The following is a 16,087-nucleotide window of genomic DNA, read 5'->3' on the forward strand; positions in this document are numbered from 1 at the left end:
TGACCTTTTTTTCGCCAGTCAGTTATTTTTATGAAGCAGCTACGCAGCCAAGCAGAGGCTACAGAGAAGACCCAACAATGAACGCCCTGCATTGGGTTTCTTATAAGCTCCACGGAGGGAAGGGGCTCCCTCAAGGTTCCCGACATTTAAGCTTTCAATAGTAAAAAGGTTCCCAGAAGAAATCATTTCTATGAGTGCTTCTCCCCAAGCTTCACAGGGAGGTTTGACATGGCTCAGAAACGTAAAGTTTCTGAATAACATCACTAGATCCAGGGACCAAACTACAAAAATAAAGACGAAGATGAGCCATCACGGTACAACAGGCACGCATATGTGTGTGAGATACATTTATGTATCACGAGATAGAGGACGACAGGCAATTCCCTTAAAAAAAATTAACCCATTTACGAGTCAGTCTTAAAGGAAAATGATATTCAAGTTTATGTGGCTTAGGATTTATAGCAAGAGTCATCATTTGGTATGCCTTAAAATAAGATCACTGGATAGATGATGTCCCCAGAGTAAAAAAAAAAACAAAAATTACTTCTGAATTTTAGAAAATAGATGAAATCTCTCTATCGAGAAAGGGGTTGAGATTATTAGCAAGTCTATCGTCTTCCTCAAAGGTATTCATTCAGAATTTTGGCGGCTAGTGTTTATTTTTTTGAACTCTATTCAGAGGTATTTCATTTCTCTTCACACCCTTGTGAGAGATTCGAAGGTTATTGTTCCCATTTTATAGCCAAGGAAACGGGAATATAGAGTTTAAGGAAATGACCTAAGATTTTATGATCTAGTGTGAGACCATCAAAATTCAAAATTTTCCATAAACCTACGTGAATCTGCTTAAGGGAAAGAGGGAATAAAAAACTACACATTACCAACATCTTAACTGGCTGGCTTAAAATGTCAGAAAACAGTATTCAAATGATTGAAACTATATATTTGTAGTAGTATGTCTGTAAGCATTTCTACAAGACCTGCCTTGCTTTGTCTCTCCCCCCCACCTCGGGACAAATAGAGGTGTTCAACTATAAATTTTAATTTTGGAAACAGACACATTTGCACCATTTAAAAAAAGAATTCCCCTTTTAAAATTTAAAATCTGGGTCTGTTTTCTCATTTATAATAAATTAAAAAAAAAAAAAGATCAAAATCAAGGATATCGGAGAACTTGAGACTGTTAGCATGCACTAAACAAAGCAAGTTCTTATCCATTGCTCATCATACAATTTAAAATGTAGTTAAGGAATAGAATGGTGTTCATTGATTAGAAAAACATGTAAACTGCTTTATTTCAGTAGGCTTTAGTATTAAACATGAAAGAGAAACCTTTTCTAATAATCATCTGGTATTTTCCCAAATAATACACCATCTAAAGTAATCAATTTTTCCCCCAATTTTGAGAAATTAACCTTGTGCTCATTTCTAGCCCAAAATTGGTAATAGCTTTCACACATAAAGCTTAGAATGATTTTGAAAATATCAGGGTAATTAGAGGCAAGGGCATATTTTGCTAGCTATTACTTCTGTAGGATTAGCCTTCAATAGAATTCAAAAAACAAATGTCACTGGAGTAGCAGAGATGGGAAGTAACATAGTATATTGTAAAAGCTTTGAAATTGTTTTAAAATACCAAAAAGATCTTCTTGGTTCAAGAATATAAGCTGTTGTATTATAGACCTTAAAGCTGTTCAATGACCTGGTGATTTGAAATTATCTTTTCTAATTTCAGATTTCTCAACTGTGATAAATTCAAAAATCAGAGAAAAACATTTTTTACTACATTGATTCCAGTAAACAACAAATAACTGGTTTTCTGAGGTCCAAAGGGAAGAAGGTTAAAACCTTAAAAATCTGAAAGGTTTATCTATTAATTAGTCACCTAAGATAAGGATTCTTGTAAATTTATTTTATTTGACCTAGAAAATGTCAGTATTTTCTCTTGCAATATTCTGTGAACGTATCAAGCTTATATGTTGTTTGCTTGGGGGAAAAGACTAGATGTTATAAAAGGGGTTATGGGCAAACGTTCGTTGAGTACTAAAACTTCAAAGTGATGAGGCCAAACAGATGTTCAAGAAAGCTTAATTTGATAGAAAACATTACTTCCTGTTCTCTTAAAAGATGATGAGGCAAAAGTGCCTCCATTTTTGTCGGCTCTCTACACTGACGGGATGGGGACTCCCTCAGGCACAGACAGACAGTAGGTGAAAAAAGACGCAGAGGTTTTTAGGTAGGCTCAATGCACTCATTAGCTTTGCTCCAGTGAGCTTGTTAGACGAGTCCTCCAGTAGAGGCACTGGGAAGTGCCAGTGAGGTAAAAAAAGATCTCACTAAAACATTTTTAAAAGGTTATCTTGAAAGACCACTTACACCGTGGTGAATTTTTGCAGCATCTAACACGAAAAGATTTGCCGATTGATTAGAAGAAATGCTGCTTCCTTTTTAAGTTTACCTGCATTCAATATGCTTTTTTATAACAGATATCACTGAAAGGTAGAGAGCAGATGTCAAAACAAATTTGACTATTCCAATAATGCCACTGAAGAGAGAGCTGTAACATTTGATTTGCTACAGGGCAACTTGAAAACTTAATAAGAAGCAAAACCTTGATTAAATAGAATGTCTGAGACTTGAAATATTCATTTAAATTTCCAATTTAGCTTTTGAGAACTTTAATATTAGGTAAAACCTTGATTAAACAGAATATTTGAGTCTTGGGGTAGTCAATTAAATTTCCTGTTTGACTAAAATTTAAAAGAAAGCCTTATTTATTTCAACCCATTATTGAAAATGTGACTAGTTCACTTTCCTTTTGAAGTTAAATCTGGTGTTCAGTTGTTCATTCATGTCTGATTCTTTGCGATCCCGATCCCATGGACCACACTGACTGTGGGGTTTTCTTGGCAAAGATACTGGAGTGGCTTGCCAATTCCTTCCCCAGTGGATTAAGGCAAACAGGTTAAGTGACTTGGCCAGGGTCACGAGGCTAGTGTCTGCCAAGACCTTCTGAAGTCAGGTCTTTCTGAGCCCAGGTCCAACACTCTATACAAGATAATAAACCAAGTACCTGGGGATACTTCATAGCCATAGTGACCATAAATAATGATTTTACAGCTCCATAAATGGCTTGGTGCATTGCGATGAATCTGTGCAGACTCGAGACATCTCTTGGATGTAGGTGGCTTGAAGAGATCTCTGCTGTGATACTTGCCTGTCATTTGCCTTTATGGTAAGACAAGTGTTAGGGGGGAAAAAAGTTAAATGATCTTTTGTACTTAAAAACTATTAACCTTTAATAAAAAATGTATAGCTGAATTATTGAAGAAACTTTCAACCTCCATAATGAAACAGTGACTAAGTGACAGCTGTTCTTGGGTCAGAAGGGTGCCACAAATGCCACAAGTCTAAGTATAAGAGGGTCCAAATTACTATTTCATATTTCTTAAGCTAACTATAATTTAAAAATCACCCCCATATCCACTCCAGTGAAAAGACATCCTAATGAAAACCAGAAGATAGAACTTCCCATTTCCCTTGCTTTTCCTGTTTCCTTTCAGGTTTCACAAGCAATCTATTTAGTTTTACTTCAATATAATTGCCTTGAGTTCACTGGAGTTAAAAAGAGTAGATGCCCAGGAGGGAAATTAGCCCAGAATCCTAAATTCCCCAAATCGGAACAGGCCACAGAGATGTAGCTCAATCCAGGCTTCCAGTGATGTGGAGTCAGGCCATTTCAGCTTGGGAGACTTGTCAGTGCTCAGTGACGACTGTAAACATATTGTCTATTCTTCACTATAGCATCCACATGGTCCCGTTTTTACTGCTCACAGGGAACAGATAGACAGAATTTCTGTAAAGGAGAACTTATAAATTCACATTAGCATTAAAATGGAGCTCAGAGACAGTTACTTCTATGCCCATGTAGTAGTTCATGGAATAACATAAAAAAGGATGAGTTAGTTTTGAGTCATGGGATAGCTGGGTAGCTTAGTGAACTTAGTAGCTTAGGCAGGCCAAGAAATGGGAGGTCCTAGGTTCAAATCTGACCTCGACACTTCCTATCTGTGTGTGACCCTCAGCAAGTCACTTGACCCGCATTGACTAGCCCTTACTGCTCTTCTGCCTTGGAACCAATAGCCTGTACTGATTCTAAGACAGAAGGTTGTTTCTTTGTTTTATTAAATCATTGACTTGGGATCAAACCCTGCCTGAAAACATATAGCAATGGAATCAAGGGGCAAAGTTATTTAACCTCCTGTATGAGTGTTTCTCTGTCTTTAAAAATGGACTCAACTGCTTCTCAGGTTTCCTCCAGCTCCAAATCTATGATCTTATGAATTGCTTTCAAGTGGCTGGCTACAATTTGTTGCTAAACTAATAAAGCAAAACCTTTCTTTATTCTTGTTTATATTTTGTAAACGAGGTCTGTCTTTATATAATATTTGCAGGACAATTCTCCGCTGTTTAAGATTGATTTATTACTGGCTCATCTCATTAATGCTTTTTCTCAATAACTTAGATGAAGATATAGAAAAGGCATGCTTATCAAATTTGCGATGATGTGATGTTGGGAGCAATAGTTATTGTGAAATAACAGAAACATATTTGACTTGCAGAAAGACTGGCAAGATGGGCGAACTCTAATCAGGAAAAAGCGAGGAAAAGATGTCAAAGCGTGCACTCAAATTAAGAAAATAAGTACGGCACAGGGGAAAGCAAGGCTTGACAGAAATACATATTTTAGTTCACAACAAACGTACTGAGTCAAATAAACTAATGTCATTTTAGGGTACATAAAGAGACAGAGTATTAAGATCAATACTTTATCTTGTGCTGATTAGGGCACATTCAAACTTTTGGATACTGAAGTGGACCATTACAAACCAGGGGTGGTAAATGGGGACACAACATTGCATGGGCCCCAAGAGAGCAGTGTTAAAATATATTTTAAGGGTTATCATCAGAAAAATCAGACTGATTCTCAACATCTCCAATAAGAACTTGCAACACAAAAGTATACAAGATTTTAGTTCAAAATAAGGTATAATTTTCCAAAAAGCAAAGCTGGCCAAAATTGGAAAGAAGCTGCCTTCTTAAATACAAAAATCTCCTCTGTAAGTGTTAGCATGCATTAGAAGACCACGGCATGAGGAAAGAGGCTTAACTAAATGAGGTCCTTTTCAACTCTTAAAATTGCTTGACTTTAGAGTTTACTATTTACTTTGGGAGAAAGATTGTTAAGAACTGAAAAAGCATGTGAAAATATAGGTCTCTATTAGGCAAGTCACACACTCTTTGGGCTACATATATATAATATAGAGAGAGCTTGCACTAGAAATTCCAGGTACCTTTTGGTATTAAATTCATAAAATTATAATATCATCTCGTTGTAAAAGTTAAGCTGGGAAAACGCTCATCAGCTCTTGAAAATATTTTCTATCAGCATTAGCAACTGCTTTTAAACAACCAACACCAAAGGATCAGTAATTTGGTGGAAGAAAGAGATACGAAGAGAGAGATACATGACAGCTCTTTCTAGACATGTATTCAGACCATTTCTTCCCTTAAATCACTACAGACTTTGAGAAGCTAAGCAACAACTATATCTAATCCTCACAGACCATGCCTTCTAATAATGTAATCACAACAAAATTCCACAATGATAAAAATGGAATATGCCCCTGGGATTCATTATGTGTATTTGCATAAAATACTCAGAAAACACGAACTCTTCAAATTCTACTTCAGTGCCTCCTTGTAGTTTAGCAGGTGTCTGACTGTGGAGGTTTCTTGGAGGCAATCTCAGTGGAGCACAGAAGCTAGCAATCATCATGCCAAAATGAAAAGGCTTCATGTACAGGATCTGTGATGGGCTTTAGCTCATTGGACCAAAGACTAGCACTGCTAAAATCCAAGAGGCTCATCTTCAGGCTGAAGTTGCAAGACATACTGGTGAAAACCTTTTTAAGTCATAGAGAAGTCATCACCAATGGGATCAGAGAAGTACTCACAAGGACAAAATTACAGATCTCTTAAGTATTAAGTAAAAAATGGAATGCAGCACTGATTGTTATCTAACACTCAATCTGGTTGATTCCTCAGACTATCCTTTACTTTAGAAATGAGGAAATCAAGGGCCAGGAAAAGTAAAGTGGCCTGTCCCTGGTCAGATGGATAATCAGGGGCAGTCAAATCCAAGGGCCTTGAACATGTTCTTTCCAACTAACACTGTTCTCCAGTTACTAAGGTAATCAGTTTAATCCAGCACATAAATTGGAGGCAAGAATCAAGAGAAGGAGCATGTCTGTTTCTCATTTCAATGCAATATCAACCATCCCCTCTGGTATTAAAAAATAGAATTCCAGACATATCATCATAAAAAGCAGGCTACAAGCTCAGAAGAAAATAGAACATGTGTTCCAAAAGTTTTTTTTTTTTAAAAATCTTATGAGACTAAAGAAAAATCTATTGTGTGAAAGCGCTTGGATTTAACTTTAAGTAATTAACAATGGCATTCGCAAAAATCCATGCATGTCGACCTCCTATTCAGTCCTAGAGCCTGCAGTAGTATTGTCATTTATTGTGAAACCAGAAAACCAAATACTTAAATATATCCAACAACATCTACACCTTGATAATGCATAGTACATAATATACTAACATCTCTAAATAAGTTTCTATTACACGTCTATGCAAACTATGTTATAAGAATATCAACTGCCAAGTGGAGAAATGGCAGCAACTTCATTTGAGATTCCATTTCAATGTATCAGTCCGCATCCTTAATAAGAGAATAGCAATGTGTTGTGCATTAGCTGCAAATCCAAAATCAGAGCATCGAGCTGATAACTAATTACTACAATGTGCTGTTAATTAATACCACTGCATATGCAGATGTTTCAAGCAGTTAAGTTACACAGCAGGGAAAATATTCCTAATTCACAGTTCCAAAAACAAAGGGTGCAGTTTTCAAATATCTGATTGCTTCCCATTCAAACTGGTCATTTGGTGAACCTATTGGCTGCTTCTTTCAGTACATGTAAACTACTATATTTGAACTGCATTAGGAAATGCTATTTATTTTCAGAAGTCAGCTTTATATTAACACAGCACCACACATTTGTAGGAAGAGGCTACAGTGTGAAAAGATTGCTTAAGTATGTGTTTAAAATTAGTGAAGTTAGTGGACGAGATTCCCCCCCCCCCCCCAGCACAAGTCCTACATTCAGGAAAAGTAAATAATGTTTACCAAATACAGTATGTAAATTACACTCCACAAAGGAGGGGGAAAAACAAATCCTCGTTAGCTAACAAGCCCTGGTAACCTGATACAGAATTACCTTAAAATGAAATTTTAAAAACATTCGTGCCACAAAATGTCATAACAATGTATATAGAGAGACCGAAAGGGATGAAGAATATGGCTCAAGAATTTCTAGCTGGGAAGACAAACAAAATGGACGAGAAAAAAGTGAATACTTAAATATTTAAATTTAAAATGAGAAAGTAAACTTAGTATTAATAGAAAAAAGTGGCAAAAGATTGAGGGAGTAAGAACTTGATTTGCTGAAAATATCTGAAATTTCTCTCAAACTGACATTAAGAAAACCAATTTAATCCTCTCTCCAGAAATGTTTTCTGTGCAAAAATAAATATCTGAAAATTGCACTGATACAATACTTATTTTAACTTGTATTATGAATAAACTGCACATGCTGCTTTACAGACAATATATATTTGTAAACTTGCTCATGCAAAATTAGTGTGTACAACAGGGGTATTACTTGCTAATCCCCACACTTTAAAAAAGGATACCTTCTATATGCCTGTTTTTCTAAACTGCCAAAACTCTCTGCAGTATAATAAATCTTACACAGAAATTCTTATCTGCCAGCCCAAAGAAAACAATTTATATTGTTGAACAAAAAACAATAAAAGTTATACAAAAACATGGTATTTGTCTTGAGGCTTTTCTGATTTTGTTTTAAAACAGTAAAAGAAGGAATTATAAAAAGAAAGAAAATTCATGGTCACAAAATTTTAACATTTTAATCCTAAACATTACAGGGCAAATGGATCTGGAACCTAATTCCATACTCCATAAATTCTAACTTTATTTCCATTTTAAATGTGGCTCAAACCACTAAAACATTAGTAGTTTTACAACCTTTGGATTATGGAAATACATATTTTTGAAATAAAAGCTACAAAAGCAACAATGGAAGAAAGCCAAACTGTCTCCATGAAAGAAAATAAAAGTGGAACATTGTGAAGTTTAGATACTTCTCTTTCCATTTCTTATGATTAACCTGTCAATTCAGTGCATCGTTCAATGTAATGGTCCCCATGTGGAACAAATATCTAACTAGTGTCCATTGATTCCAAATTAGTGGATGACGAATCTTTCTGGATACTTTCAAAGATGGCTGCCAGCTCTGGGTTGGAGCTGATTTGTGACTGGAATTCACTCATGAGTGGACTCTTCTCTGCTTCTGGAATGGTTAGGAGCGCGGCTACAGCCCTCATGGCAGATCGCTTTAGCTCATCTTGTTTTTCAAACTCCTGCTTCACTGAGTTTGCTTTGACCTGCACCAGCGAGCCAAGAGAAGAAATTAAGCACAATCAATTCCTTTCTGGAAGCTTTGTAAAATTCCAGATCATAATCTGGTCTACAAGATTAGCAACCTCCAACTCCAGGCCTTGCCATGAGTGCCATCATATAATCTGAAATAGGTCTTAAAGCTGCCCCCCACAGATGAACTTTCTTTCACATGCTGTGTCTCCCTCAATTAGAATATAAGCTTCCTGAGAGTGATGAGTCTTTGAACTCCAGTGCTTAGCAGAGTGCATGATATACAATGAATGCTAAGTAATGGCTTTTTCATTCATTCATTCATTTAGTTAGGCCAGATATTTGAAGACTCAACTTGATAAGTAAATTTGAAGTTTGGTCTAATCAATGATTATTCCTACCTTTAAAAAATTTGGAGGATTGAAGAGCCTAAAAACAGCATCAAATCCCATTTAAATCACCTCTCCTAAATATTTACCTTAGTTGTACATGTGGCACGTAATGGTTCAACGAGTCGGTCCAATCTCTGCAGTACTGCACTTGGACAAAGGGTAGACAGTCTTACCAACATTAAAAATGTAAGCATCTATTAGGAATAAAAATAAAAGTTAAGTTTAGTACAATTTTCTGAATTCAAAATACTACCAAAGCTTCATTATAAGGAGGTTCCATATGGTCCTGTTAGAAATGACTAGGCATAAAGTACAATCCTTAGTAAATACTACAAAAACTCTCCTTCTTGGGCTTTTGGCTGATAGTAGATAGGAATAGGAAAATATGCCAGTTTGTGGTCCAAGACCCTTTCCTTTTTTTGTTTGTTTTGTTTTTAAGGTGCTCTACTCAACAATGATGGGTCACTGTACATAAGAGGATTTCCTTTTTCCACTGAATACATAGTGAGAAGTAAATTGTAGTTAATTGCATGCCACGTCTTGCCCAATTACCCAAAGATTTTAACTGAATATAACAAACAATAAACATACAACCTCACTTTACTTGATAGTTGATTCTAAAACCTAGTTTTGCTATAAATTTTCTAAGTTGTGGTTTAATATTCAGAAAATCTTTCCATCACCTTAAATCACTGTTCATTTGGATTGGCAATTGTTGCCACTAACACTACATTTTTTTCATCAGAGGTTTCTTCAGTATATACTAAAATAGTCTAAAAGAATACTCTTAAACTAAACATCTTGATTATGGATGAAAGATACTGTTTCTTTTCCAAAAGCAAACATTTTTAAATTAGGTTTTTTCAAACTGCCAAGATTCTAAGTGTCTCATAAAAGTTACAAAAACACAGGCAAATTTGGCAAACTAATTAGATATGTTTTTGCTAAATTATCCACCTCTTTCAGAGAGTCGAGAATCTTTCAATGACTATAACATTTTGAATCGGAAATAAACAGCATCTTCAAAATCACATCTAATGAAAAGGACCGACATTTCTGGCATCAACATTTACAGAATATCCATTATTTATGTGGATCTCTGTATTATATAGAAATACAATTGTGAGCCCTCAAAGACCTTAGGGTTTAGGTGGAAAATTAGGACACATACCTAAGAATTAACTACTAGCACAAGGTAGCATGTAAAGTGCCAGATAAATGAAGTGCTACAGCCAATATTATCATACTAATTCAGAATAGGGAGAGATTACTATGAATTACAGCGATGAAGGAAATTCACTATACAAAGTATATTACATATTCAATGATCATACTAGGAGAGAAAATGTCAACAGTAAATAACACCATGATACCTTGTCACAGCATGATTTCTGGCCCAATACAACCTCCTGGGATGCTCAACCTCACCTACACCAATTAAACTACAATTAAACTATTCTAAAATGCCCACTGATAATAGCAATCTGTTTTTTCCCTAACACAAGTGATAGTCACTTGTCTGTGTTATTACTACCATGCATTAACTATGAATTGTATGCTATGTCTACAGATGCAAGAGTATTCATGCATATAGCAACTATGACCAATAACTCTACTTTTCTATTAAGTTACTAACATACATTTCATTGAGTGGTTTTAGTATTTCTCAGAATTTCTTCAAGATATTTTATAAGGATATATAATATCTCACCTTAATATCATAATGGTCCTTCAAACCATCTTCAACGTGGTTTAAGAATTCAAAGATATCTAATCTATCAAGACAACTGTCTAGAAGTGTATACATACACTCAAAAGCTGCCTTTCTTATATCCAAGCCATCATCTACAGTATGCTTAAATGGTCCCATTTCTACCTGTTAATAAAACAGAAAGTTTGATTACATATTATAGGTGTGTATACAGTAAACTTAAGCTTATTTAAGTATAGTCTAACTTAACTTACCTCTCTTATAAGTTCCTTTCTAACTTTTGTCTCATTGTAAAGATGTGGAAGAACAGTATCTAAAAGATCCCTTATTAAAGACGGTTTATTATGTGCTGCTGAATTAAATGTTACCAGGGCTACTCGTCTTACATTCAAATCCGGATCTTCTAAAGTTTTCAAGAAGTCACCTGTAAGTAAGGAAAGAAAACTTAAAAATCAATACAGGCTGAAAACTACAATTATTTCACATCTCTAAATGTGTTTCCTTTATCATTATCCTTTCCAAACTTTATCTCAAAGAAGCTGCCATGATACCTTAAATTCTAAATTGGAAAGAGAGAACAAGAGGATGAAGGAAGGTACAAAGTGCAGGAGCATGGACAATTGGACAAATTGGCAATTTATCCCCATGTAAGAGTTGAGCTCAACTTCCTACTTAGTGGCTTCATTCTACAAATATGCAATGGATTCCCTCAACATTCTCCAATAAAAATTAACCTGACAAACTAGTAAGATACACTATCACCTTCCTTTATAGATGCACAGACAAAAAAAAAAATGGTGGGAGTCAAAAAGCAAAAAGTCTACCACCTTAAGAAAAATATCTTCCTAGCAGTATTGAACACAAACAAAGGTCTAGAAGAGACTAAGAGAGAACATCCCTTCTCTGGGCAGAGAAGGACAGACAACAGGTACAAAATTTATTGGATTTATTGGTCACTTCTGCTTAACTGCCTACTTTGTTACTACTGTAAATGACTGAAATCAAACAACCAGAAAAGCATCAATTTTTAAAAGACTAAGAAAGAGGAGGTAAACTAAGGTGGCAAATCAACTTTAACCCTTAATAGATTAACCCTCATTGCAATGGAGTCTGGAAAAGATACTGACTAGGCCCTTGAGTTGTTTCCCTACAAGACTCTTCTTTTAAAAAAAAATAAAAAGAAACAAAACACAGTACAGGATATTTGTCAGTATTTTATAAAAATGAAACAACTTTTTAATGACAAATAGAATTTTAGAGCTGAAGCATCTTAAATCTTTTAGACTAATTCAATGCTATTAGGAAAAGGAAGTCCAGAAATGTATGTTCTTGCCCAAGGTCCCACAGGGAGGTAGCATCAATACCTTGGATTAGCATCCAGGTACCTAAATATCAAGTTACAGAGATCACACTCAAAGCAAAGATAAATTATAAAGTAATTACTAAACTACTGTTTGTGGTACAATGAGTATTCCAAGAGAATTCATTCCTCTCCAAAGAGTAGTGCTTATTTACCATTTACTGAAGCTTACCTAAGTGTGTACTGAATCTTCTCAAAAAATAAGCCAGTCCTTTTTTCAATAGATGAATCCTACTTTTTCTTCTTTCCTCTTCCCCTCCATTTAAATTTGACCAGTTTCATGATGAGTGGAAAGAGGAATTTTTTTAGCTCACAGATTTAATTTTAGACCCAATACACTGTACAGTATATGTTGGAAGATTAAACAAGGATTCTGAAAATACCAACTAACCAACTCTGATACTACCTATGTCACCTTGGACAAGATAGCAAGTAGTTCCAAATCTTTCCAAAAAACCAAGTTAATCAGAAAGATATTGTTTGTCCATACTTACCTATACAATTCTTTAGTAGTGGATCTATGGGCTGCGGATGGTCAGAAATAGTAAACTTCACAGCTGTAACCACTGAACTTCGAGCATAAGATGAACCTAACAAAGGGAGTAAATTATTGGTATAAAGACCACTAAAAATCATATCTGTAACTATTTTCAAATTGATAGTGAACCAAAATTTCTACTTCCTTAGTTTGTATTTAGAGTAGAATGGCATTAAAAAATTTTTTTCTTAGGACAATGAAGACTCAAAAGTTTACTGACTAGTTTACAGCATGGAAAATGTTCTTTGACTTTATATTCTACAACAGGACAACTCTGTCCAATTCAAAATGAAAAAGTAACTCTTTCCATTATCATTAAACAGAACAAAACCAGGGGTAAAGACATCAGGAAAAATATAGTTGCTTGGCTTATAAACCTTTCAAGTTTAATTTTTACATACAAAAAGAGCAATGATTTGTATCATTGTTCAGACACTTTCTAAGTATTTTCCCTTATCTAAATATTTCAAGTACATACACTTGTATCAACTTCAACTTGTCAAAATGGGCTGAGACATTCAAGTGAATCTCAGGAACCACAAATGACACTCAGCTTCAGAGAAAAGTATTTTGTTTATGGTTCTTGGTACTTGTAAGCTTTTATAACCATAAATACTTAATAGCATTAGAAAGTACCTTAGTACATAATAGTAACCCAAACAGATGAATGTTTTTGTGTTCTTTGAAAGTGGAGAAAATAAGCACAAAAGTGGAATATTCATTACTAAATTGTATAGGTATTTCTTAACTATTAAATAGAAACGAATCTGACAATCATTTGGCTAAATATACTATGTACCTGTGATGAGTAACTGAAAACTGAAGTTTAATTTATGTGACTCCATGAATTCCATATATATAAATGAGTGTCTTACTGCTTAGCAGTATCTAGCCCTCAAAAATGCCAAGATCTTTTTTTCTATTTAATTACAATATTCACATATAAAATAATTAACAAGAATCCATAGCAAAGGATATATTCCTTTTATTCAGAAAGCTTATGTACCTACCTGATACTAAGTACCCTTTAAGTCGTGGAAGCAGAGTTTCTGGATCGATTAAAGTGAGTTTACCCAAGCACTCAGCAACAACGTTCCTGGTTCCTTCTTCTGCACACTCACAGTGTTTCAGGAGTAAGGTCCAGATGTTTTCAACATAAGGTTTAAGGCCTACCACTGATGCAGAGCTAATAATTTCCTTCAAGGAATGAAGCAAAAGATACTGCCTCTTGGGCTGACTGGTTATTTCTTGTAAGACAAATGGCAGATATTCAGGAAGATTGCCAACACTAATGCTACCTAATGCATAGGATGCTGCTGATTTGACTTCTTCGCTAGGAGAAGAGAAGGCTTCTAATATTACAGATTTAAGTTCAAGTTGCCCACTTAAGTCAATGTGATGCCCAACTTCCCCAAGAGAAAGTAGAGCTAAGAGACGAATGGAATCAGTAGACCTTGAGTTCTTGACATCTTGAATAAATTGACCTACTACAGCTGGTCCCTCTTTTGGGCATGCTCTAGTAAGGGCAGCTACACATTTGGCAATGGAATAGTAAGACTGCTTGTGAGTAAGTGCTGTGCTTTGAGCATAAACTGGGCCTGTCAACATACGTAACAAATCCATGTACCCTAAATTATTTGTTCCAGTTACAACCAAAGCTTGGAAAAATTCTAACATGGCGCTGAGTGCTCCTCCCTGCAGCAAAGGTGATCTCACAAGCCCGATAAGTTCATTGAGAATGGACCCGCTTATCTTTGAAAGGGAAGAGGGGTACACTTTAGCTAGTGTAGTCAGAAAGCTGATAGCCATCTGTGATACGTGCATATCACTTTCACTGATAAGAGGTGGAAGCTCATCCAAAACAGCATCAATCATGGCAGCTGTCAAGCTGTCACTATAGTTTTTAATTAGGATGTCTAGAGCTGAAAGGGTACCCAGTTTCAAAGCTCGCTGGTTTTTCCTAAGAAAAGAAGCAAGAATAGGCACTCCTTCTCCCAGGACAGGTCTTAAATCTATCTTCAAGGGGGAACCAGCAATCAGGGTCAAAGCCTTCACTGTTGTTAACCGGGTAATTTCATTCTTTAGTCTCTCCAGGAAAATCTGAAGTGTGCTAGGCAGATCACTACCTAGATTGTCTCCAAGGCTGCAAATGATTTGTCCCATACAGGAGATGGCCCTCTCTTTGACTTCCTGATCAATGTCAGCTGCTTTTAACCTTTTGATAGTACAGGTAAATAAATCTTTGATGTAAGGAGTTGCATCAAATGAAGAAGGTTGATCTAAAGGACGAATAACTTTGACAAGCTGCTGGGTAACAAGAAGTGCCTCAGATGTGATCTTGTAGAACGGATCACCAACACAAGCCACCACTGGAGGAACCAATGCCTGAACGTGAGGATGGAAGACTTGAGGACAGTGGTTACAGAGGATCACATACAGACATGACAGAGCATCAATCTTCAGATTAGATGAGCTGGATTTGTCATTCAGTGAGAATATTATTCCTAAAATGTTAACAAAGAAAACCCAGAATCATTCCAATGCATTTTAAGATACCACAAAAGGTATTTTAACTGTTTCAAATTTCTTCCAAAAATTTTCCTCAGCTATATTTTATATAGACATCTATAAACAAAGATAAGAATAAGCTCTTAACCACTTCGGCTATATGCTTACCAAATTTTTCTTAAAAACAAAGTAGCATTCAATACGATCAGTTAAAAGAAACCGAAATTATGAATGTAATTTTGTGGTTATCTCGCTTTTCATATTTTATGACTAAAGACGTTAAATTTGTAACTTCTAAGTTCAACTCCTTATTACTTTTCCTACCTGGTACAAGTACAGGAATGTGCTGTGTGAGTGCCCCAGGTAATACATTTACCAGCTCAGTTAGCATGTTAAAACAACACTGTCGAGTCTTCACACTCTTCTCCTTCATCTGTTTGTGAAGAGCCTTAACAATGTTGGGAACCTGTAATTATCAAAAACCACCATTAGCTGGTTTAGTCATTGGGATTTCCTCAGTGTAATTATCACAAATTACTAGGAAAAGAAGGGATGTACAGGCCAAAAAACATCTTTTTTGGTTCTTCAACTAAATCTCTTTCACCATTTATCTCTTACTCACTTCTTCATTACAAAACTTTTAGGGACAAATCTTACAATTTATAATGGCATTTAGCATTTTTTAAAAGTGCTAAGGTGATTGAATTATTTCATAGGGAAATAATTTTGCCTAAATAAAGTAATTGACCAATTCATTTCTGTACAAGTCTCTTGGTACTACTCAAGAGGAAATCTAAGAAATGTATTGTTTAATCTCTCCAGATTATCAAAACTCATACATAGCGAATAATTTTAAATATCTCAAAAAAACTTAAGAAAAATTGTTATAAGAAAAGTGACCCTACACTTAAGATTCTGCAATTTTGACTGGAAAACACTCAAACAAAATATTGTGAATAATAATGGCACTGGCAACTATGGTTAGAGAAAAAATTATTTT

The 16,087-nt window shown here is 35.3% G+C and overlaps 1 protein-coding gene across 1 annotated transcript in view; it reads right to left on the minus strand.

Annotated features, from left to right (window-relative positions):
• Positions 1-7,890: 7,890 nt before the first annotated feature.
• Positions 7,891-16,087, minus strand: part of CAND1 (cullin associated and neddylation dissociated 1) — a 45,832-nt gene continuing 37,635 nt past the window's right edge. The window contains exons 9-15 of the mRNA XM_044677881.1: positions 15,412-15,553; positions 13,590-15,083; positions 12,536-12,631; positions 10,936-11,105; positions 10,682-10,846; positions 9,057-9,164; positions 7,891-8,592 (exon numbers count right to left, since the gene is read on the minus strand). Coding sequence (XP_044533816.1) covers positions 8,368-8,592; positions 9,057-9,164; positions 10,682-10,846; positions 10,936-11,105; positions 12,536-12,631; positions 13,590-15,083; positions 15,412-15,553 — 2,400 coding nt within the window. The 3' untranslated portion in view covers positions 7,891-8,367. The remainder of the gene's footprint in view (positions 8,593-9,056; positions 9,165-10,681; positions 10,847-10,935; positions 11,106-12,535; positions 12,632-13,589; positions 15,084-15,411; positions 15,554-16,087) is intronic.

The sequence above is a fragment of the Gracilinanus agilis genome, chromosome 5, assembly GCF_016433145.1.
Source record: "Gracilinanus agilis isolate LMUSP501 chromosome 5, AgileGrace, whole genome shotgun sequence".
NCBI lineage: Eukaryota > Metazoa > Chordata > Mammalia > Didelphimorphia > Didelphidae > Gracilinanus > Gracilinanus agilis.